At 39.7% G+C, this 24,191-nt stretch overlaps 1 protein-coding gene across 7 annotated transcripts; it reads right to left on the bottom strand.

Annotated features, from left to right (window-relative positions):
- Nucleotides 1-450: 450 nt before the first annotated feature.
- On the bottom strand, nucleotides 451-9,312 carry ARMC10 (armadillo repeat containing 10). 7 transcript variants are annotated; one of them, XR_008467772.1, is made up of 7 exons: nucleotides 9,151-9,312; nucleotides 7,799-7,944; nucleotides 6,480-6,614; nucleotides 4,967-5,143; nucleotides 3,861-3,932; nucleotides 3,474-3,682; nucleotides 2,471-2,590 (listed from the first exon to the last, which is right to left on the bottom strand). XR_008467772.1 is itself a non-coding variant. In XM_054209432.1 (7 exons), exons 1-6 carry the CDS (start codon nucleotides 9,287-9,289, stop codon nucleotides 3,490-3,492), a joined length of 867 nt encoding a protein of 288 aa, XP_054065407.1. In that variant the 5' UTR covers nucleotides 9,290-9,312; the 3' UTR covers nucleotides 2,471-2,590; nucleotides 3,474-3,489. The 7 variants fall into 7 exon arrangements, 3 of the variants coding, with proteins under 3 accessions (XP_054065425.1, XP_054065393.1, XP_054065407.1); XM_054209432.1 differs by having other exon boundaries at nucleotides 3,856-3,932; XR_008467770.1 differs by having other exon boundaries at nucleotides 2,488-2,590; nucleotides 3,097-3,666.
- Between the last annotated feature and the right edge of the window lie 14,879 nt (nucleotides 9,313-24,191).

The raw sequence follows: 24,191 nt of genomic DNA on the forward strand, positions 1-24,191 counted from the left end.
GAAGAAAGACTGAAACTAAAATACAGAATACCTAGATAAGCAGCCACATAGCAGAGAAGTACTGACTTACAAGGATCAGAGACTAAAGGTCAGTAATTGTGTACGTTTTGGGTTGGATCTAATAATTCACAGCATTTGTATGTAGAAAGGTGACAGTTACTCTTTGCTTGGTGATGTGGGGGTGGGGTCTAAAAAAATCAGACACACTTGCATGAAGACATTTTGGAGCATCTCGCATGATTTCAAAACATCTCAATATCATTGTTTTATGAAGAAAGCATTTAAAAATAGGTCTTTCTAGACCAGAAAAAGAAGACTGAGTCAACGCTGTAACAAGTTTTCATATATTTTTAGAAAAGGGGACAATGGTCACTGGTTTCTGTCAACTATCAAAGCAAAACATAAGAGATCAACTTTAATTATCAAAAAGATGCTATTTAAAAAACTTATTTTGAGTTTGAAGAACATGAAGAGGAACATCGAGACATCTCTGTTGCTGAGCTTAAGAAAACACACGTCTATCAGATATAGCTAGAACAGACTTGTCTAAGCTCTTGTCAGAAGAGGAAGGTGGGATTGGTAAATTCTTAGTGTCTGACTTAGCCTTTATTTTTCTTTGAAAATACAGAAGCAGAAAAGAAATATATCTACAAAAAGTAGCAAAACATTACGCGATTGTAATGTAACCTGCTTATTACAAAATGAACTGCATTTCTGGAACAGTGGGAAGGAGAAAGGGAAGTTCGCTGTCAGTGCAGCCCTTGTCAGGGTTCTGACTGGGAATCATGCCAGCTTCTATTTCTGACTTAATTGTATTCCTGATGTCTTAAAACTACCTATGTAGGTAAGCTAGATACATGTAGCTTTACCCTGCAATTGATCAGGACATAGATGTGTTGTATTTTCAAGGTCATATTTTTCTTGCAGTTGTAGCTATTTGCAAAGTCACCTACTGAAAATAAATATCTATTGAATCACAGAAAGAGAGGAGAGTATTTTATTAAGAGCAGAGTGTGTATATTATCTTAGAGAGAGGAAGCATCTGGGAACAGTTGAGGTAATAAAGCTCTCTTAAGAATGGTACAAGGTGGAAAACTTGTTTCTAGCCTTTGCACCTGACACTTTTTACTTTCCACCGCGTTTAGGAAGATTTAGCAGTCGTCTTTTAGTATGAAGTTTGCTGTTATCTTTTATGTTCATCAGTGAAACTCTTCAGGTTCATTTACAATGATGTTTATGTGTATTCCACTTCATTTTGAATTAACGCTGGATTGATGACTAAAACTTTATGGGGACTAACTCAACAGAAGTGTTTATTCCGATGATGTTCCAGTTGCAGAGAAAAAGGAGTAAGGCTCTCTAAGGAAAGCAGGTCCAAGGGCTGCTACAGAACCAGAAGCTTTTGTAAAAATGGGTATGACGCTGCTCTTGTAGGCTTCTTTAATAAAGATAAGAATGTTGAATTGCAGCTGCAGATAGTCTTTGACTCATAATAAAATATTTTGAAAAATATGTATGCTTTTCTTAAAGTGACAATTTTAAAGCAAGATAAAATCCTTTTGATTTTTTTTTTTCAAGTGTAGAAACATTGCATGGTTGTGGTTAACTCCACTGCAGTTTGGCCAGATGGAATAGACATACTAAGCATATGAGAATGTAGGTTAGAATATATTCCGTGCAGATAAGGGCAAAAAGCATGGGCTGGATAACTTTTAACACGCAGTTTTCACTGAAAATACTAATTTTGTAGGAAGCCAATGATAGTTTGCTATTGTTTTTATCTAGTATTTTCTAAGATGTGCCTGCACCCATTTAGCAGATATGAGATTAATAAAACATAAATGCCTAATTCCTAAATCTTTAATGCACCATTTTATAGAGGTATTTATTCAACAGCTGTAAATATTTCAGGCAACAAAAATTCTTTATGACATTGAGAAGAATATTTCAATTCATTTTACTCATACATTTAAAATGGCCACTCATACATTGACAAATGTTTACTCATACATTTAAAATGTTGACATAGGAAAGTTTTCAAGTTTTAAACTATTCCTCCCCCTTTGTGTACATGTACCAGCTGTACAGTTGTTTCTCACCACTAATTAAGCTATTGCTTTTATCTTGCTTGTAAAGAAAGAAAAAAAAAATCTGTTATGCTCTTTATATTAAATACATTGCATTCTTTTTTATAGTAACTGATTTGTACCTAACAATATGGTGGTTTTCAGTATTTTTTGGTTGATATATTGTTTGCTTGTTGGGTTTTTTTTTTAGCATAGCATTCCCAAGATTAGATATTTTCATCAAGTCAGTCTTTTTTTAAAAAAAATCACTATTGTGTTAATATTCTCACAACTTGCTCTTTCACTTCTGTATCAGGGTGATGTAGCAAGGATGCCAGTTTCTGAGCGAATGGGACAGAGTCTCTGCAGAGTGTAAAGAAAACTGAATCTTCACTGTATTGGTCCTGAATGATGGTGCCATCTTCATTGTTCACGTTCTTTTTCAAGTTTGCCGCAAATGCCAGGGCTCTAAGCAGAATATCTCTGTTTATACAGCTGTCAAAAAGTAACAGCAGTGATGGCACCTAAGATATTCAAGAAATAATCCATACTTAATCAACAGCAGTTAAGTACACGTAACTAAACCTAACCTTAAAAAAAACAAAAAAAATTAATCTGCACCTAGAAGGGAAAGCCTATGAAATACCAGAACTCTATAAGCTGTGAAAGCATGCCAGAAACTTGCACAGCATGCACATTTCCTCTTTAGAAAAGACTGGCTTGTGCATCACAGGCTAATAAATGCTCTGTGCTTCCAGTCTCCAAAATGTGACTGTCTGGAAAATTCCCATTTGGAAGAGAGGGTCTGCTTTCCTTCTCAATAATGTTGCTTTTGCCATCTGCAGTGATCTGGATGTTTTTATGTTAGCACATCTGATAAATGAGGAAAGGATACACTTTTAACAGAGAACTAAATTATTTAGCTACCCTACCCTTGTTTTAATAATGAAAAGCCAGTAGTATCTAGACTAGCTTTGCTCATGGCAGGTGGCTCAAAAATAAAAGCCACTGCATGTTTTAAGAAACTCACTTTGGGGAGGGGGAGGAGGATGCAGCACCATTCCAGTCCCCGACTCTTTGTTTTGCTGTGAGGAAAGGATATAACTGAAATAAACCTGTATGCCAAGGCCAGCAATAGCAAATGTCAGATAAAGTGACATAAGTAAATGCGCAGGGAAAGGTCACTTATAGCGCTTAGAGACAACAGTTTTTTGGCTGCATTTGAGTAAAGGGGTGAGGTTTTCAGTGGAATTTGGTTGTCTTGGGTACAGTACGTTAGCTCTAGAAACAGCTGCTGAGAAGGATCACTTACAGTACTGGCTGTATTTGATGTTTGTACCTGGTCTTCAATCAATATACTGACTGCATGTCTGGAAATGAGGTTCTGGGTTTGATTTTGAAACTTACCAGGGTACCTTATATATTACATAAAAAAGTTCACAGTACTGGTCTTTTGGTGGAAAGGGAAGGTGAGAGCCGGCTTCTGTGAGTTGTCACTGATTATTTGGAATGGTACACAGGCAGTACGACCAACTGTCTTCAAGTTCATAGCCACTGTGTCTCCCCCTCTGCCAGTACAGTATCTGTATGACATTACACGCTGGAAGAGAGCCAGCCTGTGAAAGAATGTACACTTCTAGCTATTGATCTTAACCAGGTACTGCTACTGCCTAGAATTTTACTCGAGTTGCATATATACTTCTAATGCATTAAAATTCTTCTGATGCATACACATATCTACACACATACACATGTATAAATGCTAAAAATATAATGAAACAACAAGAACCTCACTTGAGCTCTGAGAAGGTGTTTTGTCATGGCTGGGTTTGCAGATAAGTTCACAAGTACTTTTAAAACGTGAATCTGAAATGAGAAATGTACAAGTTCATTGCGAGCTCCAAACCCAGTAAGTACAGCAGTAACGGGCATCAATAGTGTTAGTGTCAACTTGGAGAGGAAAAGGTAGAATGGGTCAACTGACATCTTGAGTTGTGCACTTCAGTCTTTGGTACAGGAAAAAACAGATCTTATAGAGCCACTAGCATGTATGTACAAAGTATAGACATTTTACAAGTAAATTCAGTTTGACTTATACATCAAAATAAAGCAAGATCTATAAACAACTCACAGTAGGCAAAATACAGAATATTTTTAAAATATACAGAGGATAGTTGTATTGGAAATGTGATCAGAAGCATATACAAATACACTTTTGTACTTTCCTGGACCTTGTGACACTAATCTTTCAACTAAACACTAGGAAAAGGCCAAATGCTACTTATTGTACTTAAGTAAAATAGGTCTACTAAGTTTAGTGGAAATTTGTTTTGGAAAACTGGTTTTGATCCGATAGAGCAACTGAATACATTGATAGTGATGGTACTGTGACATCTTGAATAAATATTTGAAGCTTTTCTCTTCTTTCAGTATTACAATAATATAGAAGTGAGCACAATTTCCCACTGCAGTCACTAAGGCTTCAAGAGATGTAATAAGCATAAGTGAAAAGTAATCCCTAACTTAGGTTATCACAGGTTGGCACATTTCCCCAGAGAGGTTCGTGCATCAGTGAAGCATTTCACATGCAGATTCTCCTCGCCCTGTGACGCAGTAGTGATGTTTAGCCAGCAGAAGAGAATTCTGGAGTTGTGACAGTAAAGGCACAGGACAACAGCAGCGCACACAGAACTGCTTCAGTAGAGCTCTAGCCCAACGGTTCCACTACCAAGACTCCCTTTCTCCCCTCTTTCGGAATTTAAGGATTTTATGCACTATCTGCTATCATTAATGAATATTTGATTTATTAAGCACAGTCTAAACCATTTTAAAAAAAACAGTAAAAAAGAGGCAAGTAAAGCAGCTTCATAAATGGTTTGTAACAACACACTGCCCAGTACCTGTGTCCTTTCTGTTCCTTCTGAAAGCAAATGAAGAAAGCAGGGAATTGAGTTTATCATCTTATGGTGGTAGTCACCGGTAACGGACATGTTTGTCAACAATCGGAGTGCAGCTAGCTGCAGATCAGAGTTCAGGGGAGCTGACTCAACGTTCCTACAAACTTGCGTAATGTACACCTGAGGAAAAAGGGAAGGTGATAAAAAGAGAAGACATTTTTTGATACAAGCAGATTTTCTCTTCACAAATAGTATCAGTAGTCCAGCCACAGTAGTGGCTCTACCTCTTGAACCTACCTTCCACCTCTTGAACGCTGCTGGCTGAATAGATAACCTGATGAACGTTCTTGGAAACAAGTACTTTTTTGTTTTGTTTTGAATATATTCAAATATTCTATTGGCATGACAGAAGCAGACGTTACAGAGTTATGCCCACAAACCTTTCTGAAGCATAAATGCTCTGAAAACCCAAATTGTTTTGACTCCATCTCAGGAGTGGCACATTTGCTTTAAGAAGTTATTTAAAAAAAATCACTTGCAGCAACCAACATCGTCCTAAATGTTGAGAACAAGCTAAGGACAAGTCTTGGAATAAAATCCTTTCTTCCAATTGCGTGGCCCACTCACCTCAGGAACAGGGATGACAAGTCACATTAACAACTACCTTTTACCAGGTTTTCTTCTGGATGACAGTATACAATGAATCTTGGATTCCTAAGAAAAAAATTACTTTGCCTTTACCAAAGGAGTTGTTTTCTACCTATATGCCTGTATAAATATTTGCTGTTTGCAAGCACTGCTTTAAAATAAGTTGCTCAGCACTAAAGCTGCTGCAAACTACCACGTACAATCAAACTGCCTTTTTATCAAGCTAATGAAAAAAGCAGTAAAAATCTTCAAATCTGCGTTGGCTCACTAGTTGGACATGTCTTGGTCTGTTGATTAATCTGATAATGTCAAAAGTGGACGCTTCTTTGATGGTTGGTCCCTTCACATCCATACCATCTACTATATTTACCAGTGGGACTTCTCATTTTTACTTGCTATTCTTTTAAGATGAAAGTTCATCACCCTGAAAAATTGGTGTCATACAAACCCAGGGTATCAGTTACAGTTTTCTCCTCCCTTGCCTAAGGAGTCATGGTAAGCGCAGTCTGAATTCCATCCTATTGAACAACCACCGCTGATGTTCTAGACATGCTTGGAAATCATCTTGCCCCACATAATTTCACTATTAACTTAGCAGCACAATCTCTATTTAATAGCATTTGGTGGAAGCTGGACACAAACTGCCTAGTTTCCTGTCTGTCTTTTAAAAAAGTAAGTGCCAGCGATACAGTGCATTTTTAAGTTACCCTTTTGGCCTTGGGATGCACCGATCATCCCGATCTGCTGACTCTTATGTCCAGCATCAAAACATTTTGTCATCCTGACTTCTATTTAACAAACATGCTGGAAGCCCTGTATCGTCTCCTGTGTCTCATTTACTTTGATTTTTTTCCTTTACAAAACTTACCTGTATCTCTTCCTGATTTTTAATATTCATACTCAAATTATTAAGTGCATTTAGTGCTTTTTCTTTAACTTCAGGAACGGAATCTGAGAGCATTCCTCCAATAACAGAAAGGCCATCCAAATTTCGGATTATATCCTGAAATACAAACCAGATATTTAATAAGATTATTAAAAAAATTTAATTGAACGCTGAAGGCTTTCCTCAAATTTTCCATTTTAATGCAAATGTAATGTGTAAATGAAGACTTCCAGAATAGACTCCTCTGTTTAAAGAGAGAGCGTTAGCAGATACTGCTTTATTGCTTCCATTGAAATTAAGAATAATCCTTCTTAGGGACAAACTATTATTTGGCATTATTTGACAATGGCACAACACCTTTACTTTTAAAATCTGGCCTGCAAAGCACGCTTAAAGCATTTTAGATTATAAAGAATCAAAGGTAATTATTGCATAATGAGTTTATAGAATAGCTGAGCCAGGTCACAGTACCTAAAAGTCCTGACTGAACAGAACAGAATTTCAAGATGCAGCTTTATATTATTATGAGTAGAAGTTCTAAAACTTTATCTTTCTTTTTCCGTTACACTTGATTTTTTTTTAAATCTTTCTCACTTAGACTCTAACCGTCACTGCAAAAAACATGTACTATTTTCAAGAAAATGAAAATTAGGCCAATGGGCCTTGGGATTCAGTTATGTTCTGTTCTGAGAGATTTATGTTAAGAAAACAGTTTTGAGAAGCCAGAATAGACAGCTGTCATAAGTACCACACAAAAAGCAAAAAGGAAAAAGAAAAAAAAAAAGAACAAAAGGGTGGGACCCTGGAGGTTAAACCTTTCAAAGGCATGAAAATCTGCATCCAGCTCAAAGTTGTTCTGCATCATATTTCCAATTGATTTGAAGAGACCTGGATAGTTGGAAAGTTGCTAACATGTAAATGGCATACAAATTTGTAAAGATAAGAAATTAGTTTAAATTATCTTAGTAAATTTCAAATCTGATCCTTAAAGCATTTAACCCTTCTCCAGTTCAACCCTTTCATTAACATAACTGTAAGCAACAAGAGATACATTTACAGCACTTTTAAAATACAAAACTCTGTACAGAACGTAAATTGAACAAATATTAAGCTTATATAAATTCTGTGAAGCTGGTAAACTATATTATTTGGGCTAGCAGAAATTAAGGCATAAACATAATATGGATTTTAGAACACAAGCTATCCCAGCTCTCAGTCCTGTGTCACTCTTCAGCAAAACAGCACCTCTCATCTTCTGACTGGTATTGAAACACTGTTGTTTTCTACAGAACAATACTTACTTGATTTACAGAGAAGGCAGCACTGTTGCTGAGAGTGATTAAAGCTTGCTCTTGAATTAATGGATCATCTGTGGCCTGGAGCAAATGAATAAGCTTCTGTAGGGCATCCGCATCCATGGTGTGGGTTGACACTGGAGGGCTGTTGTCTGTCAGTGTTTAAAAATGAAATACTTGATACCAAGTTTGAGATATTTCACTTAGTTACCACTAAATGTTTTTTTACAAAGCTGATGTTCAGTTCTCAGTTGTAGGACGCATCGTTCTAAGTTTGACTGTGCCCAACCGTCATACCATGGCAAAAAGACTGTTCTGTCCTTTTTCTTGAGTCCTCTGACTACCTCTCTTCTAAGTAGAAAAAAAAAGGAATACATAGTAAGAGCCTGAGCTATGTTACTCTTTGGTTAAACCTCCCCTTCAAATTATTAGGAATATTCACCAAACATCTTAAGTTTTTAACTTGTGTTCCCTGAAATGAAATATGGAAATCTGTCTGGACACTGTAGGAAAACAGAATTTCTGACTTGCAGACTACTACTTCCAGAAATTATGGAATTACTTCCAGAAACATTCTGCTTGTACCCTGAGGTCCTTTGACAAAGTAACAGCCACAATGTTAAGAACATGCCCACCGTGGCATCACTCAACCAACTGAGCAAGGCTGTTTCTGAGTCAGGATGATGTCATGGAGTACCTGGCTTTTATAAAAGGGTGACACAAATGCCATCAAAGACCATTTTCAGCCAGGTTGGAGGCAGAACCATTCAGGCTGAGCAGCCTGAAGACCCAATCTATGGCTGCTGGACTAGTCACAGATGACTCAAGACGACTTTTGAGAAGCTAACCAGTCCTTTTTAATTCCACATACTTGCTGCCACCACCTCACCAGGCAAACAGCATAGCATATTCTTTGGGGGGAAAAAAAAAGGTCAAAGTTAATTATGATAATCCAGTAGCTAGCTTGAAAAACAAAATCGCTTTTTATCCTTATCTCTCATCCTCGTCTAAACACTTTGTTTAGCTTTGAATTACAGAGGGAACACAAATAACTTAAATAACAGAACGGCAAATCATCCCATTAAGTAAATACACTGACCAGATGTACGCTTTAGGGGACTTTAAGAAAATAAATTAGGCTTTTTTAAAAACCAAACGTGCTGCAGAGTCCTTTAAAAACGTCGCACGGCTACTGCAAGGCCGACAAGCATCAGGGCGCAGCTCCGACCCCCAGGGCCCAGGCGGGCCCGGCCCGCAGCCGCGCTCCGCAGGCGCTGGAGCGGCCCAGGCCCCGGCGGGGCCTCCTCCGCCTGCCCCGGCGCCCGGCCCGCAGCCCCGCACCGCCGCCAGCCCCTCACCTGAGGGCGGGCCCGGCCCGCCCCGGCCCTGGGCCCGGGCCCGGCGCCCGCCCGCCGCCAGCCGCCACAGGCAGTAGCAGGCGCCCGCCGCCAGCACCATGACCGCCGCTCTCGCCGCCGCTCCCCGCGGCTCCCCCATCTCCCCTGGCCGCCCGCGGAAGCCACCGCCCCATCCGGCGCGGCCCAGCCCCGGCCCCCCCGGCCCTCCTGCCCCCGGCCCTCGGCTCTGCCCGGCCCAGGGACACCCGGGGTGCCGAGCCCACGGCTCTGTGGGGCGCAAGGGGGCGTCCCTCAGCCCGCCGGGGCGCGGCGAGCCGCGAATCCACGGAACGACGGGGCTTTTGCTGTAAAGGGAACAATAACCCGCGCCCCCGAAAGCCAGTCCGAGCCCCGGCCCCTAGCCCGGGCCCCCGCCGGAGGGAGGGCTGCTGCCGCCGGGCGGCGTGAAAACGCACTTCATAGTTTATAGGCTGTTTTATGAAGAGGTTAATGAGACCACACACAACCCCCCTGAAAATCAATACACACATATATATAAGCAGCCTTCCAGTGTCTGAAGGGGGCTTACAAGAAAGCTGCAGAGGAACTTTTCACAATGGCATGTAGTGACAGGATGAGGGGTAATGGCTTCAAACTGGAAGAAGGTAGGTTTAGATTGGATTGCCAGGAAGAAAGTCTTCACTGTGAGGGTGGTGAGACACTGGAACAGGTTGCCCAGAGAAGCTGTGAATGCCCAATTCTTGGAAGTGTTCAAGGCCAGGCTGGATGGGGCTTTGAGCAACGGTCCCGCGGCTGCCACCCCGGCCGCTGCCCTGTGGGACCCTGAGCCTCTGTGAACCTGCTGGGCCACAGCGGCCCTGGCCCCAGCCCCCTGGGCTCGGAGGAACACCGTGCTGGGGCGGGAAGCCACGGCACTGGCAGGGAGAGGGCCAGTGGGGCTCCCTGGGCCCACCGGGAGCAGGAGGGGCACATCCTCCTCTCATCCTTCCAGGACTCTCAGTACGTGGGAGCCTTGCCAGCTGTCCTTGCCCCGAGGAGCAGGCCGGGGCGCGCAGCTGTCCCCGGGGCAGGGACAAGGCACCTGTCACGGCCGCGGGGACCCTTGACCACCTCAGCCCAGGCCCAGCGCCACCATGGTGTCCCTCAGCCCCCATCCCTGCCACAACCTCCTCGACGCCTACGAAAGAATGGCGGCACACCTGCCAAGGCCACCACCTTTCCCCGCCCGGGACCACCGTCTGTCCCCGCCCCGCGGCCCCGCTTTCTGCGCCAGCACCGGGCAGGGCAGGAAAGGCCGTCCTGAGTGCGCCATGGCAGTGCCTGTGGCGAGCGTGTCTCGGGCTGGGGGAAGCAGCCCCTTCAGCCGCCCCCTCAGCCGCCCCTGGCCCTTAAAGATCCACCGCCCTGGTCCCCAGTGGAGTCGGTGGGGTCACAAACTCCCATGGTGGTGTCCGTGGGAGGGAGGTTTCCCCCCTTCCCCTGGAGGATCCCCCGTGCCCCACTTGGTCCCTCAGCGATGGCCCCGGTATTTCACACCCCTGATGCTGCTGCTGCGGGACGTGTTTTTGCTCTGCTCTGTTTTTTAACAGCTTCCTTCGAGCAACTGTGAAAACTTTAAAAATAGGAACAAGGTGGAACAAGGTAATTTTTCTTCTTAATCCATGTTTAAACTCACACGGTAACTGAAATGAAGGCAAACACAGTGAACATCTTCCCTAGAATCTAGGGAAGCATTGACATCTTCCCTAGATTTGCTTAAGTTTTTAAGTTTTTATTATAGAAGTACTAGATTTCATCTATAAACTTTGACACGTGCCGTGGCTGGATACTTCCCTCCTTTTTGAGTGTTGAGGCTACGATCAGTTTTTTATGGCGTGTCAAAGATGGTGTTGGACCACATTTTAGATGATTATTTGTTGGTCCTGGAGTAAATAAACTTCCATGAAATGTTAGCGAATAAAACTGTTTGTCACAACGTGAAGGGCTGTGTGGGAAACAGAATTGGTGGGTTTGCCCTTAGGATTCTCACCTGGTTCTCTGTATTTCTTCCCTGTTTACCTCTGTCACATTCCCCCCTGCCTGTTTCAAAATCTGCAGCAGCTGTTTTTCAGTTTCCTTAAAACAAAGAAAGGCACAATGCTGAAATACAAGTTTAAGAGACATCCTGATACTTTTAAGCTTCCAAAAATAGACCCCATTTGCAAGCAGCTATTGCAGCCAGGATTTCCATGGAAACATTAATAAAGAAATCTTGAGCCAATTAGAATAATTATAGAGCAGCACTGCCACACAGACTGAGTACTTCTCCTGAGAGCCTGCGTCTTGATCAGTCTCTGGTTTTTTTTAAGCATAGAAAAACAAAAAGATAAGGTGTATCTGTATGAGGTGTATTTCTTGATTCAGCACTCAAAAATAGCTCATATTTACATTTACAAGCAAAAGTTATAAATACATTTATAGCAACAGTGGCATTAAGTTAATAAACTAAAAATGAAAGAATTAGGGTTGAGATTAAAGGGAGTTTCTTAAAAGAAGGAACCAGTTAAAAATCAGCCTGTGTAAGACCTTTTTCTCATTTTTTTTTCCTTGTTTCCTAGAGGTTTGTGCTTGCTGATATCTAGCCATATTTCTTATTCCGTTTTATTATATTTTGATTATGAAGTTACAGAATGCTTGGTGTGAAGATAAATGAGATGATACTGGTCCCTGTATTAAGGAACATCAAAGCTAAGCCAAGACCTATGAACATTTACGCACAAATTCTCAAAGTTAAGGATATAGAGTTCTAGAATGGCCATTTGCTTAAGTCTTTTTACGATTAGGTTGTAATTTGGACCTGGTCCAAACACAGTTGGCGTCCAAATAATCGTGTCCAAATAATTTGGGATTCCTTGCTGTGCCTGAGTCTTTCATTTCTGTCTGATTTCTCTCTTTCAGTTCTCATCCAGATTTACTTTTAAACAGTATCCATAACAAGTCAGGCAAACTGTAATCCTGCAAACACTATGTGTGTGACGACTTCCACTGTTGTTAGTAGCTGTAATCTTACAGTGTTACAATTAAATATGGGTGTAGAGCTGGCTTACAGTTTTTCTGCCTTAAGAACTAAAAGAATTTTTCCATGAGGGATAAATGGCTGAAGTGGTAGGAAGAGGAATGGGGTTATGGCTGTAAAGAGAACCCTTTGAGAGAAGCCAGACTTTCTGCTCTGGGTTAGTGTAAGGCTGAAGCTCATGGCCAGTCCTGGCCTCATTATGTGTTTCGCACACCCTCCTTTTTTCCTCCTCTTCCCCTCATGGGAACAGCAGCAGCAGACCAGGCTTTCTGGGTCTCCAGAAGAGAAAAAGTTGACAGCTGTTTTGTCTCAGTTTTGCATCAGTTTCGTTATCACTGTTAATTTGAGGCTTTGGGCTGCTGCCCGCCTTGCTAGAACTCCTCCTGCAAAGACAGCAAACTGTCTTTGCAAAATCCCTCTGCTTTTAGGGTGTAGTCTCTTACTGCAGGCAGGTATGAAATAATAATATTTAATATTTATAACACAGCATTGACATTTAAGCAAGGTGTTATGGAATAGTTAAAATGTATAAATGGCAATGTGAATTGAATATACAGTGAACAGCACATCTTCATTACTGGACGTATGGGGCTGGGAAATAACACATATCTGTAGCAACAAATCAAAATAACAAAATTCATATCTTTCTTGGCAAATTTTTTTTGTGTGTGTGTATTGATCTCACATAGTACTTCTTGTAATAGTCATCATCATTGTAATGCTTAGAAACCTAGGTAATGACTGAGGATATTATGTTGTGTTAGGTGCTATACTTTTATCAAAAGATGTTCCCTGCCCAAGTGCCTTATAAGCCGATGGTGAGTCAGCAAATGGATATGAGAAACACAAATGGGCATGAAAAACACAAAGACACAGTAAGATCGGTATTGCTGAGCAGGGAAAGGCAATGTGTGTGTCCCAACACATCAAACCCAATCATGGCCAAGGCTTTTTACCCAACCTTCAAATAAAAGAGTTTTTGTGGAACCTTTTTAGTTGTTTTTCTGATATTCAACAGGAAAACATACAGCCTCTCGATTTTAATAGGTGCTTCTGGAAAAGCATTGCATGTTGTGAAGATTTGCAAGAAAACAAAAGGAGCTGTTAGCAAAACTACACCCAAAGGCATCTACTGATTCTGGATAGCCTATGGGGTTTGGGAGAATCATTAAGTTTGAAGCTTGTTATATTTCTAATAAATTACTATTGTGTAGGTGCTCTGTTGGTTTGTCCAGAACTAGGTGTAAGAGAAAATGATGAAAATATGCCATTATTAAGATTTTTTTTTGGTAAAAATGGGTGTATTATGTTTAGATTACCTGATTTTTGAGGCATAGAACTTAGATCTTGAAACTTTTTGCTTTGAAAAACTTTATAGATGAGACACGGATGTTTCTTCATCCTCTTAAGGAATATTTTGTAAGGCACAGCTGATAGTCATTATCTGTGCCACCCAGTCGTACTGTCTATTTGGTGTTGAAAATAAATGGAAGTTACTGTTTAGAAAATGTCTGTTAACATCAATAAAACTATTGCTCTGTCTACTGAGGTCATTTCAATGACAAAAAAATGTTATAGCTGAAGAGTTTGTAACACTTGTTGGATATCAGTGTCAAATATTTTATTCAGATGATGGATATGCTGATTCTCAACAGCTGTCTTTCACACGTGAATAAAGAATAATACAAATATGTAGATGGGAATGTATTTTTAACAGTTGTTAGATGTACACAGGAAGGGAGGCTAAAAATGGTTCTTCTGTTACTGAGCTTTAAACTGAACGCTGCACAATTTTAGGACTTTTCCTTTGTGAACTTGTACACAAATGAGCTTTTTCAGATTGATGAATAGAAGCATTTCATATAAAAACCTGACCTAAATATGTAATTCTAGCCTGGTAATTTAGTTGCATTGTAGCAGTTTTGTTGTTTTTTGGGGTTTTTTAATACTTTTTTGACGGTTAGCTGGAATTTGTGACGATATATGACTAATGATCATTTGATGCATACTTGTAGTTGTTTCATGTTACGAATGAGTAAAATTTATAGGTTGAGAAAAATTATTGATGGACTCTTTAAGGTTGTTGAGAGTCTTGTAGAAGTCTAATAGAAATACCCAGACTTGTACAGATTTGGCTTAGTTTGGTTTTTGGTTTTACAACTGTCCCAAGCATCACTGAAGAGTAATTGAATGAGGATTGCAAGAGCAGGTGTTACAATTCCTTACTTATTAAAGTCTGACAAAGGAATTCCCAAACATTAAAAAGAGGCCTTGAACTCCAGTATATAGTTGGATAGTTTGGATTTCCTGTGTTGGAGACTTTTCAGAACATCCAAAGGAAAAAATGTTGTTTGTGTCTGCTTGAAAAAGGGAAAAAAAAATAAACAAAACTTGAAATAATAAAAAATGGCATTCATATGGCAGACACGTACTAGCTCAAACCAGCAGAGGGAGTAGCCGACCAACGTTGGGACTGGTTTTGGGAACTCTGTCCATAGGAAAATTTGTGATGAAAGCCATTTAACTGCCTGCATGTTATTTAAAATTATATTATTTGTCATGAATTCAAATGAGAAGTGGTGGATTTATAATATTCTCTTTATATAGTCAAACAGCAAGATATACCTTGCAAATTACATTTTTGTTAAGAAGATTGGAGAGATGCCAAGGTTGGAATCAGTGTGTTGATGAGTGGTTATAAATATTTAAGGTGTCTAAACTGAAGACAGTTTCCTTTGTTTTGTGTCTGTGCATAGAGAAATATTTTTCTTTGTCTGTTCATATTGGTCTAAACTTAGAATCATAGAATCAGGGAATCACAGATCGGTTAGGGTTGGAAGGAACCTTCAGAGATCATCTAGTCCAACCACCCTGCCGTGGTCAGGGACATCTTTCACTAGATCAGGTTGTTCCAGGCTGACTTTGGACACTACCAATGATGGGGCATCCACAACTTCTGTTCAGCAACCTTCAGAGATGCCTTCCTATTTACATTATTGTCTGGTTCTGTTTCTACATAGTATTCTGATGAGCATGTGGAAGGCCTGTCTCACATGCAGGAGTTCCCTGGCTGCTCCCTCTGCCTGCCTGCCCTGCTCTCTACCTCTACAGAATGAGGGCCCACTTGACAGGGTGCCTTTTTTTGCCTCTGTATTGTGCATGGCTTTTGCTCTATATCCGCGGCATGGCTTTGATTCAGGTCTGCCTTCTTTTCCCTTGTCCTCCCACCATGCTTCCTGAAAAGGATGCAAGCAGATGCTCCACATTAATTTAATAGCAAGAGTCCATGTCTTGAAAGGAAGCTAGTATTGCATCGTTTGAGTTTGTACGGCGAGTAAACCATTATATTCTTGTGTTTTCTCGATTTATCAAACATGTAGCAGTTGCTTCAGATATTTCCTGGTTTTAAAATTTAGTTTTATATTTACATAGATCAGTGGTATTACAGTAATAACAAGTCAGAATCAATACAGATGTTAGAAAATGAAGAAAATATTTCTACCCGCAGAGTGCACAGATGAAAGGCCATGGTTTGGGAAAATTAAACCAAGTGGATGGTGAGATTGCATAGTCAATATTTTGGTGATGAGTTTGTAGAGGCCAGGGCAGACTCTGAATGGTAAAATTTAGATGTGTGCCATCCAATGCACCATGGAGAGGGCGGTAGTGAAAAGCAGGCGGAGGCAAAGAAAAACAGTTCTCTATTTTTACTCACTGGACTTCATCCAAGAATGCAGTTTCATTTGTACATGTCACAGCTGTGCAATAATCAAGCCCAATGTTTTAGGATATCATCAGGATTAAGCTGCAAGAAACCTTCATAGATGTGTAAATATATGGGGATTTGAAAATACCTGGTTAAGTTTAGCAAATTTAATTTCATTTTTTAAAAATATTTAAATGTATTTGAAACTTTGAACCTGCAATTAAAGTAAAGCTGTACTTCTCTTGTACCATCTTTTATCAGAGTTTGGCAAAGGAAAGCCAGAAACGCTGTTTTGAATCAAGTGATCTTACTGTCAGATGTAAAACATCCCATTTACTGGGAAAAGCCTTATTACAGGTTGGTGATAGTTGGTGTTCTTTTTAATTTTCAATATGTATATTTCATAAATGGTATACATCATGTTCTGTTGAAAAGGATGTGTTTGTGTGATGGAGAGGAGGGTTCCTGTTTACATTGTTCGCTTTGATTCAGGTGGAATCCTTTGAAGGATGGTGGTGCTATTCTTTGCTTCAGTGGCACCTGATCATATTCTGCATGCCCTAAGCTGGCATCCAGAAGCTTCTTTGAGCTAAGACTGAAGGAGGGAGACTCAAAAAGGGAGAATAAGAAATCAGGAAATCTATAGGATAGGTAGAGTGTGGAACTCCTGAGAGAAGTAAAGGGGTTTGTTTGCACTGAATAGAAGCTTGTAAGATAAGCCCTAAATCTGACAGAAAGCAGTTTAATTTTCTTAAAAATACAGAGAAGACTGCACAGACATTATGCAGCTCCTTAAGACAGAAAAAAACTGCTAGGCCAGAAAGTAAGGGTAGAGGAGAGGAATCTACTGCAAGGGCACAGTGGGTAGGGAGAGATTGCTTTGCAAACATTTTTATTCATTCTGTTTAAATGAATTTGTTTGTGTAAAAGGTTGTTTTGTTCAGTATTTTTGTATCCTTGCAAAATGTAACTTTAAAGAGTGAAAGCTTGTTAATATGCTAACTTCTAGAAGAGAAGGTAGTTCTACCCAGAAAGAAGAAGATTGATTTGTGGCAGTATTTTAGAAAAATAACAGAATTATCAACTGCTGGTTGTGGGGCCTTCAGTTGTAGAGGCCAGTTTAACTAAATCATAGGTTGCTTACTGAAAATAATTGCCATTGAGGGACACATTGGAATTACTACTATTTTAGTTATAAGCTTTAATTTGTCCCATTGTGTTTTTCCATTAATTTAACATTGCAAAAAGATTAAGGTGGTATTTCATAAAAACATGGTATGTTTTCCTTTTAAATAGCATGGACTGTAGTGAGCTTGCAATTCGGTTTTTATCCAGTGAAGTCTAAAACCCAAATGCAGATACTTAGTTTTAAGCACGTGCATAATGCCACTGACATCATAGGAAATTTGAATCTGTAAGCTAAATCATGTACATAGTTTACAGGCTTTATTTACCAAAAATACAGCATGCTTTAATTTTTCATGTTGTTTTCCATATGGATTCCGCTAGTGGTGCATACAGTCTTCACAGGTCCATCAGTGGGGTTTAGTCTGTGCTGTTTTCTTAGTAGTGGGCTGATTCAGTAGCCAGAGAACTTCTGCTATGAAAAGATTCAGATATGGGCCCCTTGCAGCAGCAGCAGTATCTCTCCTAAAGAATTTGGGAGTCATAATACTCATACCTCTGATTACTAAGACATTGATACAAGATGAGCAAGAATCTGTAGTATGAACCTCTTCTTCAAAAGCAGTGCACTCAGAAGGGAATGTTCTTCCCATGTAAGTGTAAACACCACTAAAACAGATTGAGAGATACATTTACTGTATGAGTAGCAGGATGACCAACAGTGCCACCTCCTAATGTTCTTTTTCCTAAAAAGATAATATTATGCACTACAATAGTATTGTATATAAAAGGTAGTATTATATAAAAGTGTGTGTGTGTATTTTTATGTGTGTGTGTATATATATATATATTAAAGATAGTATTATAGCTTACATGTGTCCATACATATCAAACTTGTCATACCTATAAATAAATAATTATTCAAATGTTCAGGAATTCTGAGGTCTGTACTAGCATCCTTTCTTCATTAAAAACCCTGAAATAGTGCAATCTTTCTGGTAGTTATAATAAACAATATTGATGGTATCATTCCTTTTTTTTTTGTAGCTTGGGAGAAATCTGTTTATTTTATCTTAATCCATGAGCCTTTTTGACATCCACGAGTTTTTTTGACTTCCAAACCATGAGCTCAAAATATAGTGACATTTAAAGCTGTTCTCGTAGGTTGCCCTTTTTTGAGGTCACATCATGCTCACAGTTACCTGTGCTGCTGTCACAAAGAATCAGGTCTCACATAGGTAAAGACTCTGCACATGAAAACCAGAATCCGGATATTAACATATCGAAGAGCATGACAGCTGTTCTGAGGTGTGTAGCCATACCTTTTGAGTAAGGCTACAGAGCAGCTGTAAAAATGCATTACATAATTTTTCTTCTCTGTACATATAAACTTGATTTTATAGCATATATAAATCAAATATACTGTCAAGTGCTACTTTAGTGGTTTAGCGGAAAACATTGCTGTCTTCCATTTCTAGAGCGATTCCAACTCTGAGGTCTGGAGCTGAAAAGCAAGGTAGTTTGCCAGCTTAGACTTTGGTCCCATCATAGTGTGTATTTTAATGTGCGTTTATGAGGAGAATGAAGTAGGAAGTGAGAATTCTGCTGATTTGAATAGGAAATAATAACATAAAGAATAAGAAAAAAGAAAATTGCATAATCCACACAAATTTCAAGCCATATTTCTGTGATCCATATATAAATATGTCATTGTAGAAAGAGGAATTATTTTTGTTTGTCTTTATTTAAATAGCATTTGCAGATCTAATATCCACATCCAAAAGGTTGAGCTAAGGAAATTGTATCTCATAAAAGAAATCAAAACTAATTGTATCACTGCAGTGAAAGAACCCAAGAGGTGAGAAGTGAAAAGCAACAGTAACAGAAGGTGAATATATTAGGGAATGTTAGTCAAAATTCCCTTGTAGTAATGACGATGTTGAGTTTTTCACTAGAGGGTGATCAATATCTATTGGATTTTCAGAAAACAATAAATAACAATAACATTTTCTGAGTATTTTAAAATCTGCTGATTAATTAGAAAGATATTTAACTAGCAATATGCCCATTCAGGAATATGCCTTTTTTTGGTCACAGTTCTTTTTTTGTGACTCAGTACGCAAGTAAAGATAAAGAAATGTAAAAATCCTGCATCTTAAGCACTATACATATTGTGTAGCTTTGTATTCCTAAAGGCAACGTGTACAAGCCAGTTGCTGTGCACCTTTTCACGTATTCCTATAATATCTGCTGTTCATTGGACTGAACCAAATGTACTTTTCTATCCTTATTTGTACGTAGTAAATTATTTTAAAATATTATTTTTTTCAGTCCTGTTTTCTTATGATTGAGTCCTGTTATTTCCCTCTATTTACAGCACAGGAAAATAAAAAACTTTTAATAGGTAACATAACGTTATATCTGGGAGGAACGTATTGTTCCAGTACTTTAAAGGATTTAAAATGTACAATGAGCTTGGGTAGGAGTTTATCACCTAGATTTAAAATAGAGAACCTTAAAATTACTGTTAGCAGTGCAAATGCTCAAGGCTTCAATATTTAAGTTCCTCGGAACTTGAAGTTTTGCTGAGGATCTTGGACCCACAATTATAATCGGAGGGAATCTGTCCCAACCTTCCTGTTATTCCCATTTACCCTTTCTTGCCCTGGCACTGTTCTCTCCCCTCTGAGTTCATTACAGTGATTTATGTGAACCACATCAGGGAACAGATCAGTCTGAGAAATTGTCTTCCATTTTCTTCTTTTACTCAGTCAGTTGACAGTTAGATCAGTTCCTTAATCCAGCTCCTTGTGTGGCTGCATGAACAGTTATTTGTGTACAGATGAGGGGGTAGGGGTAGGGAGGGTTAAGGACTGGGATCAACAAAAAATCACCAGCAAGGATTTGGGGAGGGGTGCATGGAAGTATCTGGTGCTGGGGAGCACTTTCTGGAGGGTTTCCTTGAGGGCGTGTGAGAGATAACAGGCTGAGCCAGCTGTGCTGAAAGTATTTTTGCAAGTAATTTTGTGTATGTGGGATAAGTTGTGCGAGTTATTATGTGTGTGGCCTGGAAGCTAGAGCTGTGCATCTTTGGGAGAAGCCAGAAAATAATGGCTTTATTTATGTGTAAAGTGCAGAGGGAACAAAAATTATTACAGATAAGCAGGAAGCCTACTGATATGCATCCATTTTGTGTTGAAAAAGAATACAGCTCCCTTGATCCAGAGAGAAACGCAAATCTATGCGGCTGTCATCTGGTTTCTTTTTCTTGAGCTGTCACTATTTTATTCAGTACAGAAAGTACAGAAAGAGCTCTTCTGTTTATTGGCACAGACCAGAGCTTCCCACTAGCTGACTGCCAAACCATTTGCTGCAGAAAGGCAGAGCTTCCTTCCTTCCTTCCTTCCTTCCTTCCTTCCTTCCTTCCTTCCTTCCTTCCTTCCTTCCTTCCTTCCTTCCTTCCTTCCTTCCTTCCTTCCTTCCTTCCTTCCTTCCTTCCCCCCTTCCTCCCTCCCTTTCTCCCTCCCTTGCTTTCTCCCTTGCTTTCTCCCTTGCTTTCTCCTTCTCTCCTCCCTTTCTCCCTCACTCCCTCTCCTTCTCTCCTCCCTTTCTCGCTTTCTTCCTTTTCCCGCTGTGAATCCTCCTGCTCTCTTTTTGGTGGATCCAGTATGTAGATACAATCTCCTTCAACAGGAGACTGTTACTGGGTGCTGTCTCCTCCAGGCCAAATTTGTGTTTGCTCTGAGCATTCAAAGGCTGTGGAAAATAAAGCGTGCCTGGACTTCTCAAAGTTTTGGAACCTATGATAAGGAGACTTTATTGTCTCTGGCACCATAGATGTTATGTAGCGGTGGACCATTTCAAAATCACAGGGTGTTTAGTAAATATCATTATTAGTTTGCTATCATTTATTGCAGCTTTCTGCAAAAAAATATCTGTCAGTTTATATTTACTGCTGGGACAAGATCTGTGCTCAGGGCCAGCTGGAAACCATTTGCTTTGTAAATTACAGTTCCCTAAAAAAGTCAGTGGTACAACAGTACCCTAATGTTGAGTTATTGACAGAAAATGATTGCTGTGCTTTAAGGCTGGCTACTGTGGTCTTGACCTAACATGAAATAAATGTTTCAACAGACCTTTTCAGAACTGAAAGTTTAAAAGGTTATTCGCAAAAGAGTGTCAAATTAAAGCCTTGCTTTTGTTCTGCTAATATGAAACTAAGCCTTATTAATGAATAGTAATACAGGCAATATTTTCTTTCTCATTCTAACAAGTCATATATTTCCAGTTATTCAAATACTTTTTGTGAGCTGTGTTAAAATTCCTTAGTTTTAAATTAGATTGAGTTTTGAAGTTAAGGGAATAATCCACATGTCCAAATTAAACAGACTTTTGGTTAGAGAAGCTTGTGAGGGGTACAACTATAATTATCATGGGATGCAAGGGATGGGGCCCCATCTTTGAAGGGATGGGGTGTATAGAATGAATTTGCTATTGAAAAGGACCTACACATTTCTGTACTTTAAAAAATCTTTGTAAGTCCCCAGTTGCATTCTGAAACACCTAAATATCTTTAAAATGGGTATGACTAGAGCAATGTCCCAAGATTCCAGAATAAAACCATAAAGCCAGAAAACCTGATTTAAAAAAAAAAATTAAGTAGTTTCTATGAAGTGAATACAGACAGGTTGCGGGACAGCAGCATATTTTGAGGAGCTGGCAAATTGCTTGAATGTATCATAGAATCATAGACTACCAGGTTGGAAGGGACCTCAAGGATCATCTGGTCCAACCTTTTGTGGCAAAAGCACAGTCTTGACAAGATGGACAAGCACCCTGTCCAGATGAACCTTAAAAGTGTCTAATGATGGGCAATGCACCACTTTCCTGCGGAGATTATTCCAATGGCTGATTGCTCTCATTATGAAAAATTTTCGTCTTGTGTCCAATTGGAACCTCCCCAGGAGTAACTTGTACCCATTATCCCATGTATTTTCCCTGTGACACCTTATAAAAAGGGAGTCTCCATTTTCTTTATAGCCACTTTTTAAAAACTGGACCATGGTGATAAGCTCTCCCTTAAGCCTTCTTTTCTCAAGGCTGCACAAACCCAATTCTGTCAGCCTTTCCTCGTATGGCAGGATTCCCAGTCCTTTGATCATATTGGTGGCCCTTCTCTGGACCCTCTCCAGCCTGTCCACATCTTTTCTGTGTGGTGGAGACCAAAACTGAACACAGTATTCCAGGTGTGGCCTGACAAGTGCTGAGTTGAGTGGGATGATGACTTCTTTATCTCGGCTGGTGATGCTCCTGTTGATGCAACCCAGCATCCTGTTGGCATTCTTTGTGCTGCAGCACACTGTTCACTCATACTGGGCTTGTTGTCCACCAGGACCCGCACGTCCCTTTCCACAGAGCCGCTCCCCAGCTGGGTAGATTCTATCCTGTGCTGCACTCCTGGATTATGTTTTCCCAGGTGTAAGACCTTAAACTTGTCCTTGTTGAACTTCATAAGATTCTTGTTAGCCCCCTCTTCCAGCCTATCCAGGTCTTCCTGCAGGGTGGCTCTTCCTTCCGAAGTGTCCACTTCCCCTCTCAGTTTGGTGTCTTCATTTAAGATGATACTGTGGTACAGTATGCCACAGAAAGTGGTAATGAGGACATGTCTAATTCTCCTGGAACTGAGAATCATAATCTGAAAGTTGACTCAAACTGAGTTCAATCTTTTTAATTTAAAATTTAATTTAAAAGTTTTCTTATCTTCCATTTGGATGAAGACCACAAAAATTCATAAGAGGAACTCCTATTTCTTCTGATTTCTTATTAAAAAAAAAAAAGTATTTTGACAGAGCTGTCTGCTTCTCCTGGTATCAGTTTAAGGAGGGAATTATCTACACATGAGATCTTGAAACTGTATTTTTCAATTCTAAAATACTGTAAAAGAGAGCAGCCAAATGGCAACAGAAGCTAAGGTTAAGGCATCAGTTTCCTCCATAAGTAAGTAAAAGGACACCGCTCCCTATTGAGAGTGCTGCAAGCCTTAGGATCCCTCAAAGAAAAAAAGAAAGTCTAAGCAAAACTTTGAGGAGAAGCTTTTAAGCATCTGGTACAATTATTAGTGTGGCTGCCTATTGTGCTTACATCTCCAGTTGAGTTGCCTCAATACATCAGCTGTGCAAACACAGATAGAAAAAGGAGCTGGAAAATATTTATTATATTTTTCTCTGTTCTTCAGAGAGGCTTTTGGTCTTTTTTTTTGTCTGTTTTTTTTGCCTGAGATGACATGCAGGGTAAAATCCATCCTTTTATTATGTCAGTGAAGTAAGCAGAACTGAACCAGAGATTATTTTTCCCAAAGCATATAAATGTTTAATATTTATACCGAAAACTTCCTTATAGACTATATCATGGACAATCAGACTAATGAGGATATTTCATGTATATAAGAACTACTGAAATCCTGATTCCTTTTTTTTCCTCTAGAAGTCTTCATGTTCCATGTTCAGGCTGTGCAAAGGGCTGCACATTGATTTTGAGACTCCAAATTCCATTTGAAATCCTGTAGTATTCAAAATGCTTGTGTGACATCAGTAACTTAATTGCAAAAGCAGTAACACCTGGCAAAGTGGAGAGGCATTACAAATAGGTGCACAGCATAGTTACATGTTCCAATATACCCACAAAATTAATTTTCTTTTTTTTTTTTTTAATTTGGGCAACATCAAAAAACTAAAATTGAATATGTTATTAGAACATTGTAATGAAAATGATGTTACAATCACAGTCATTCTCAAAATACTGCTTTTTCTAAAAAAGTGAAACAAGCAAGAATCTATGATGATTTCTTTATTCTTCATAAACATAAAAAAAATCTGGCTAGGTGCTCCAGCTTACAGTCTAGTGAACTTTTCCATATAAATCAGGACTGAAATTCATGTGTCTAAACATGCCTCTTCTCTCAAATGTCACACAGAATCACAGAATCACAGAATGGTTTGGGTTGGAAGGGACCTTGAAGATCATCTAGTTCCAACCCCCCTGCCCTGGGTAGGGACACCTCCCACTAGACCAGGCTGCTCAAAGCCCCATCCAGCCTGGCCTTGAACACTTCCAGGGATGGGGCATTGACAACTTCCCTGGGCAACCTGTTCCAGT

The sequence above is a fragment of the Rissa tridactyla genome, chromosome 1 (genome assembly GCF_028500815.1).
Source record: "Rissa tridactyla isolate bRisTri1 chromosome 1, bRisTri1.patW.cur.20221130, whole genome shotgun sequence".
NCBI lineage: Eukaryota > Metazoa > Chordata > Aves > Charadriiformes > Laridae > Rissa > Rissa tridactyla.

Bases quoted from the DNA above. Each gene is read 5' to 3' on its own strand.
- ARMC10 (XM_054209418.1), bottom strand. From the start codon at position 9,289: ATGGGGGAGCCGCGGGGAGCGGCGGCGAGAGCGGCGGTCATGGTGCTG. The intron at 7,945-9,150 runs GTGAGGGGCTGG...AAACACTGACAG, and splicing joins CGGGCCGGGCCCGCCCTCAG to ACAACAGCCCTCCAGTGTCA. The intron at 6,615-7,798 runs GTAAGTATTGTT...TTTGTATTTCAG, and splicing joins CTGCCTTCTCTGTAAATCAA to GATATAATCCGAAATTTGGA.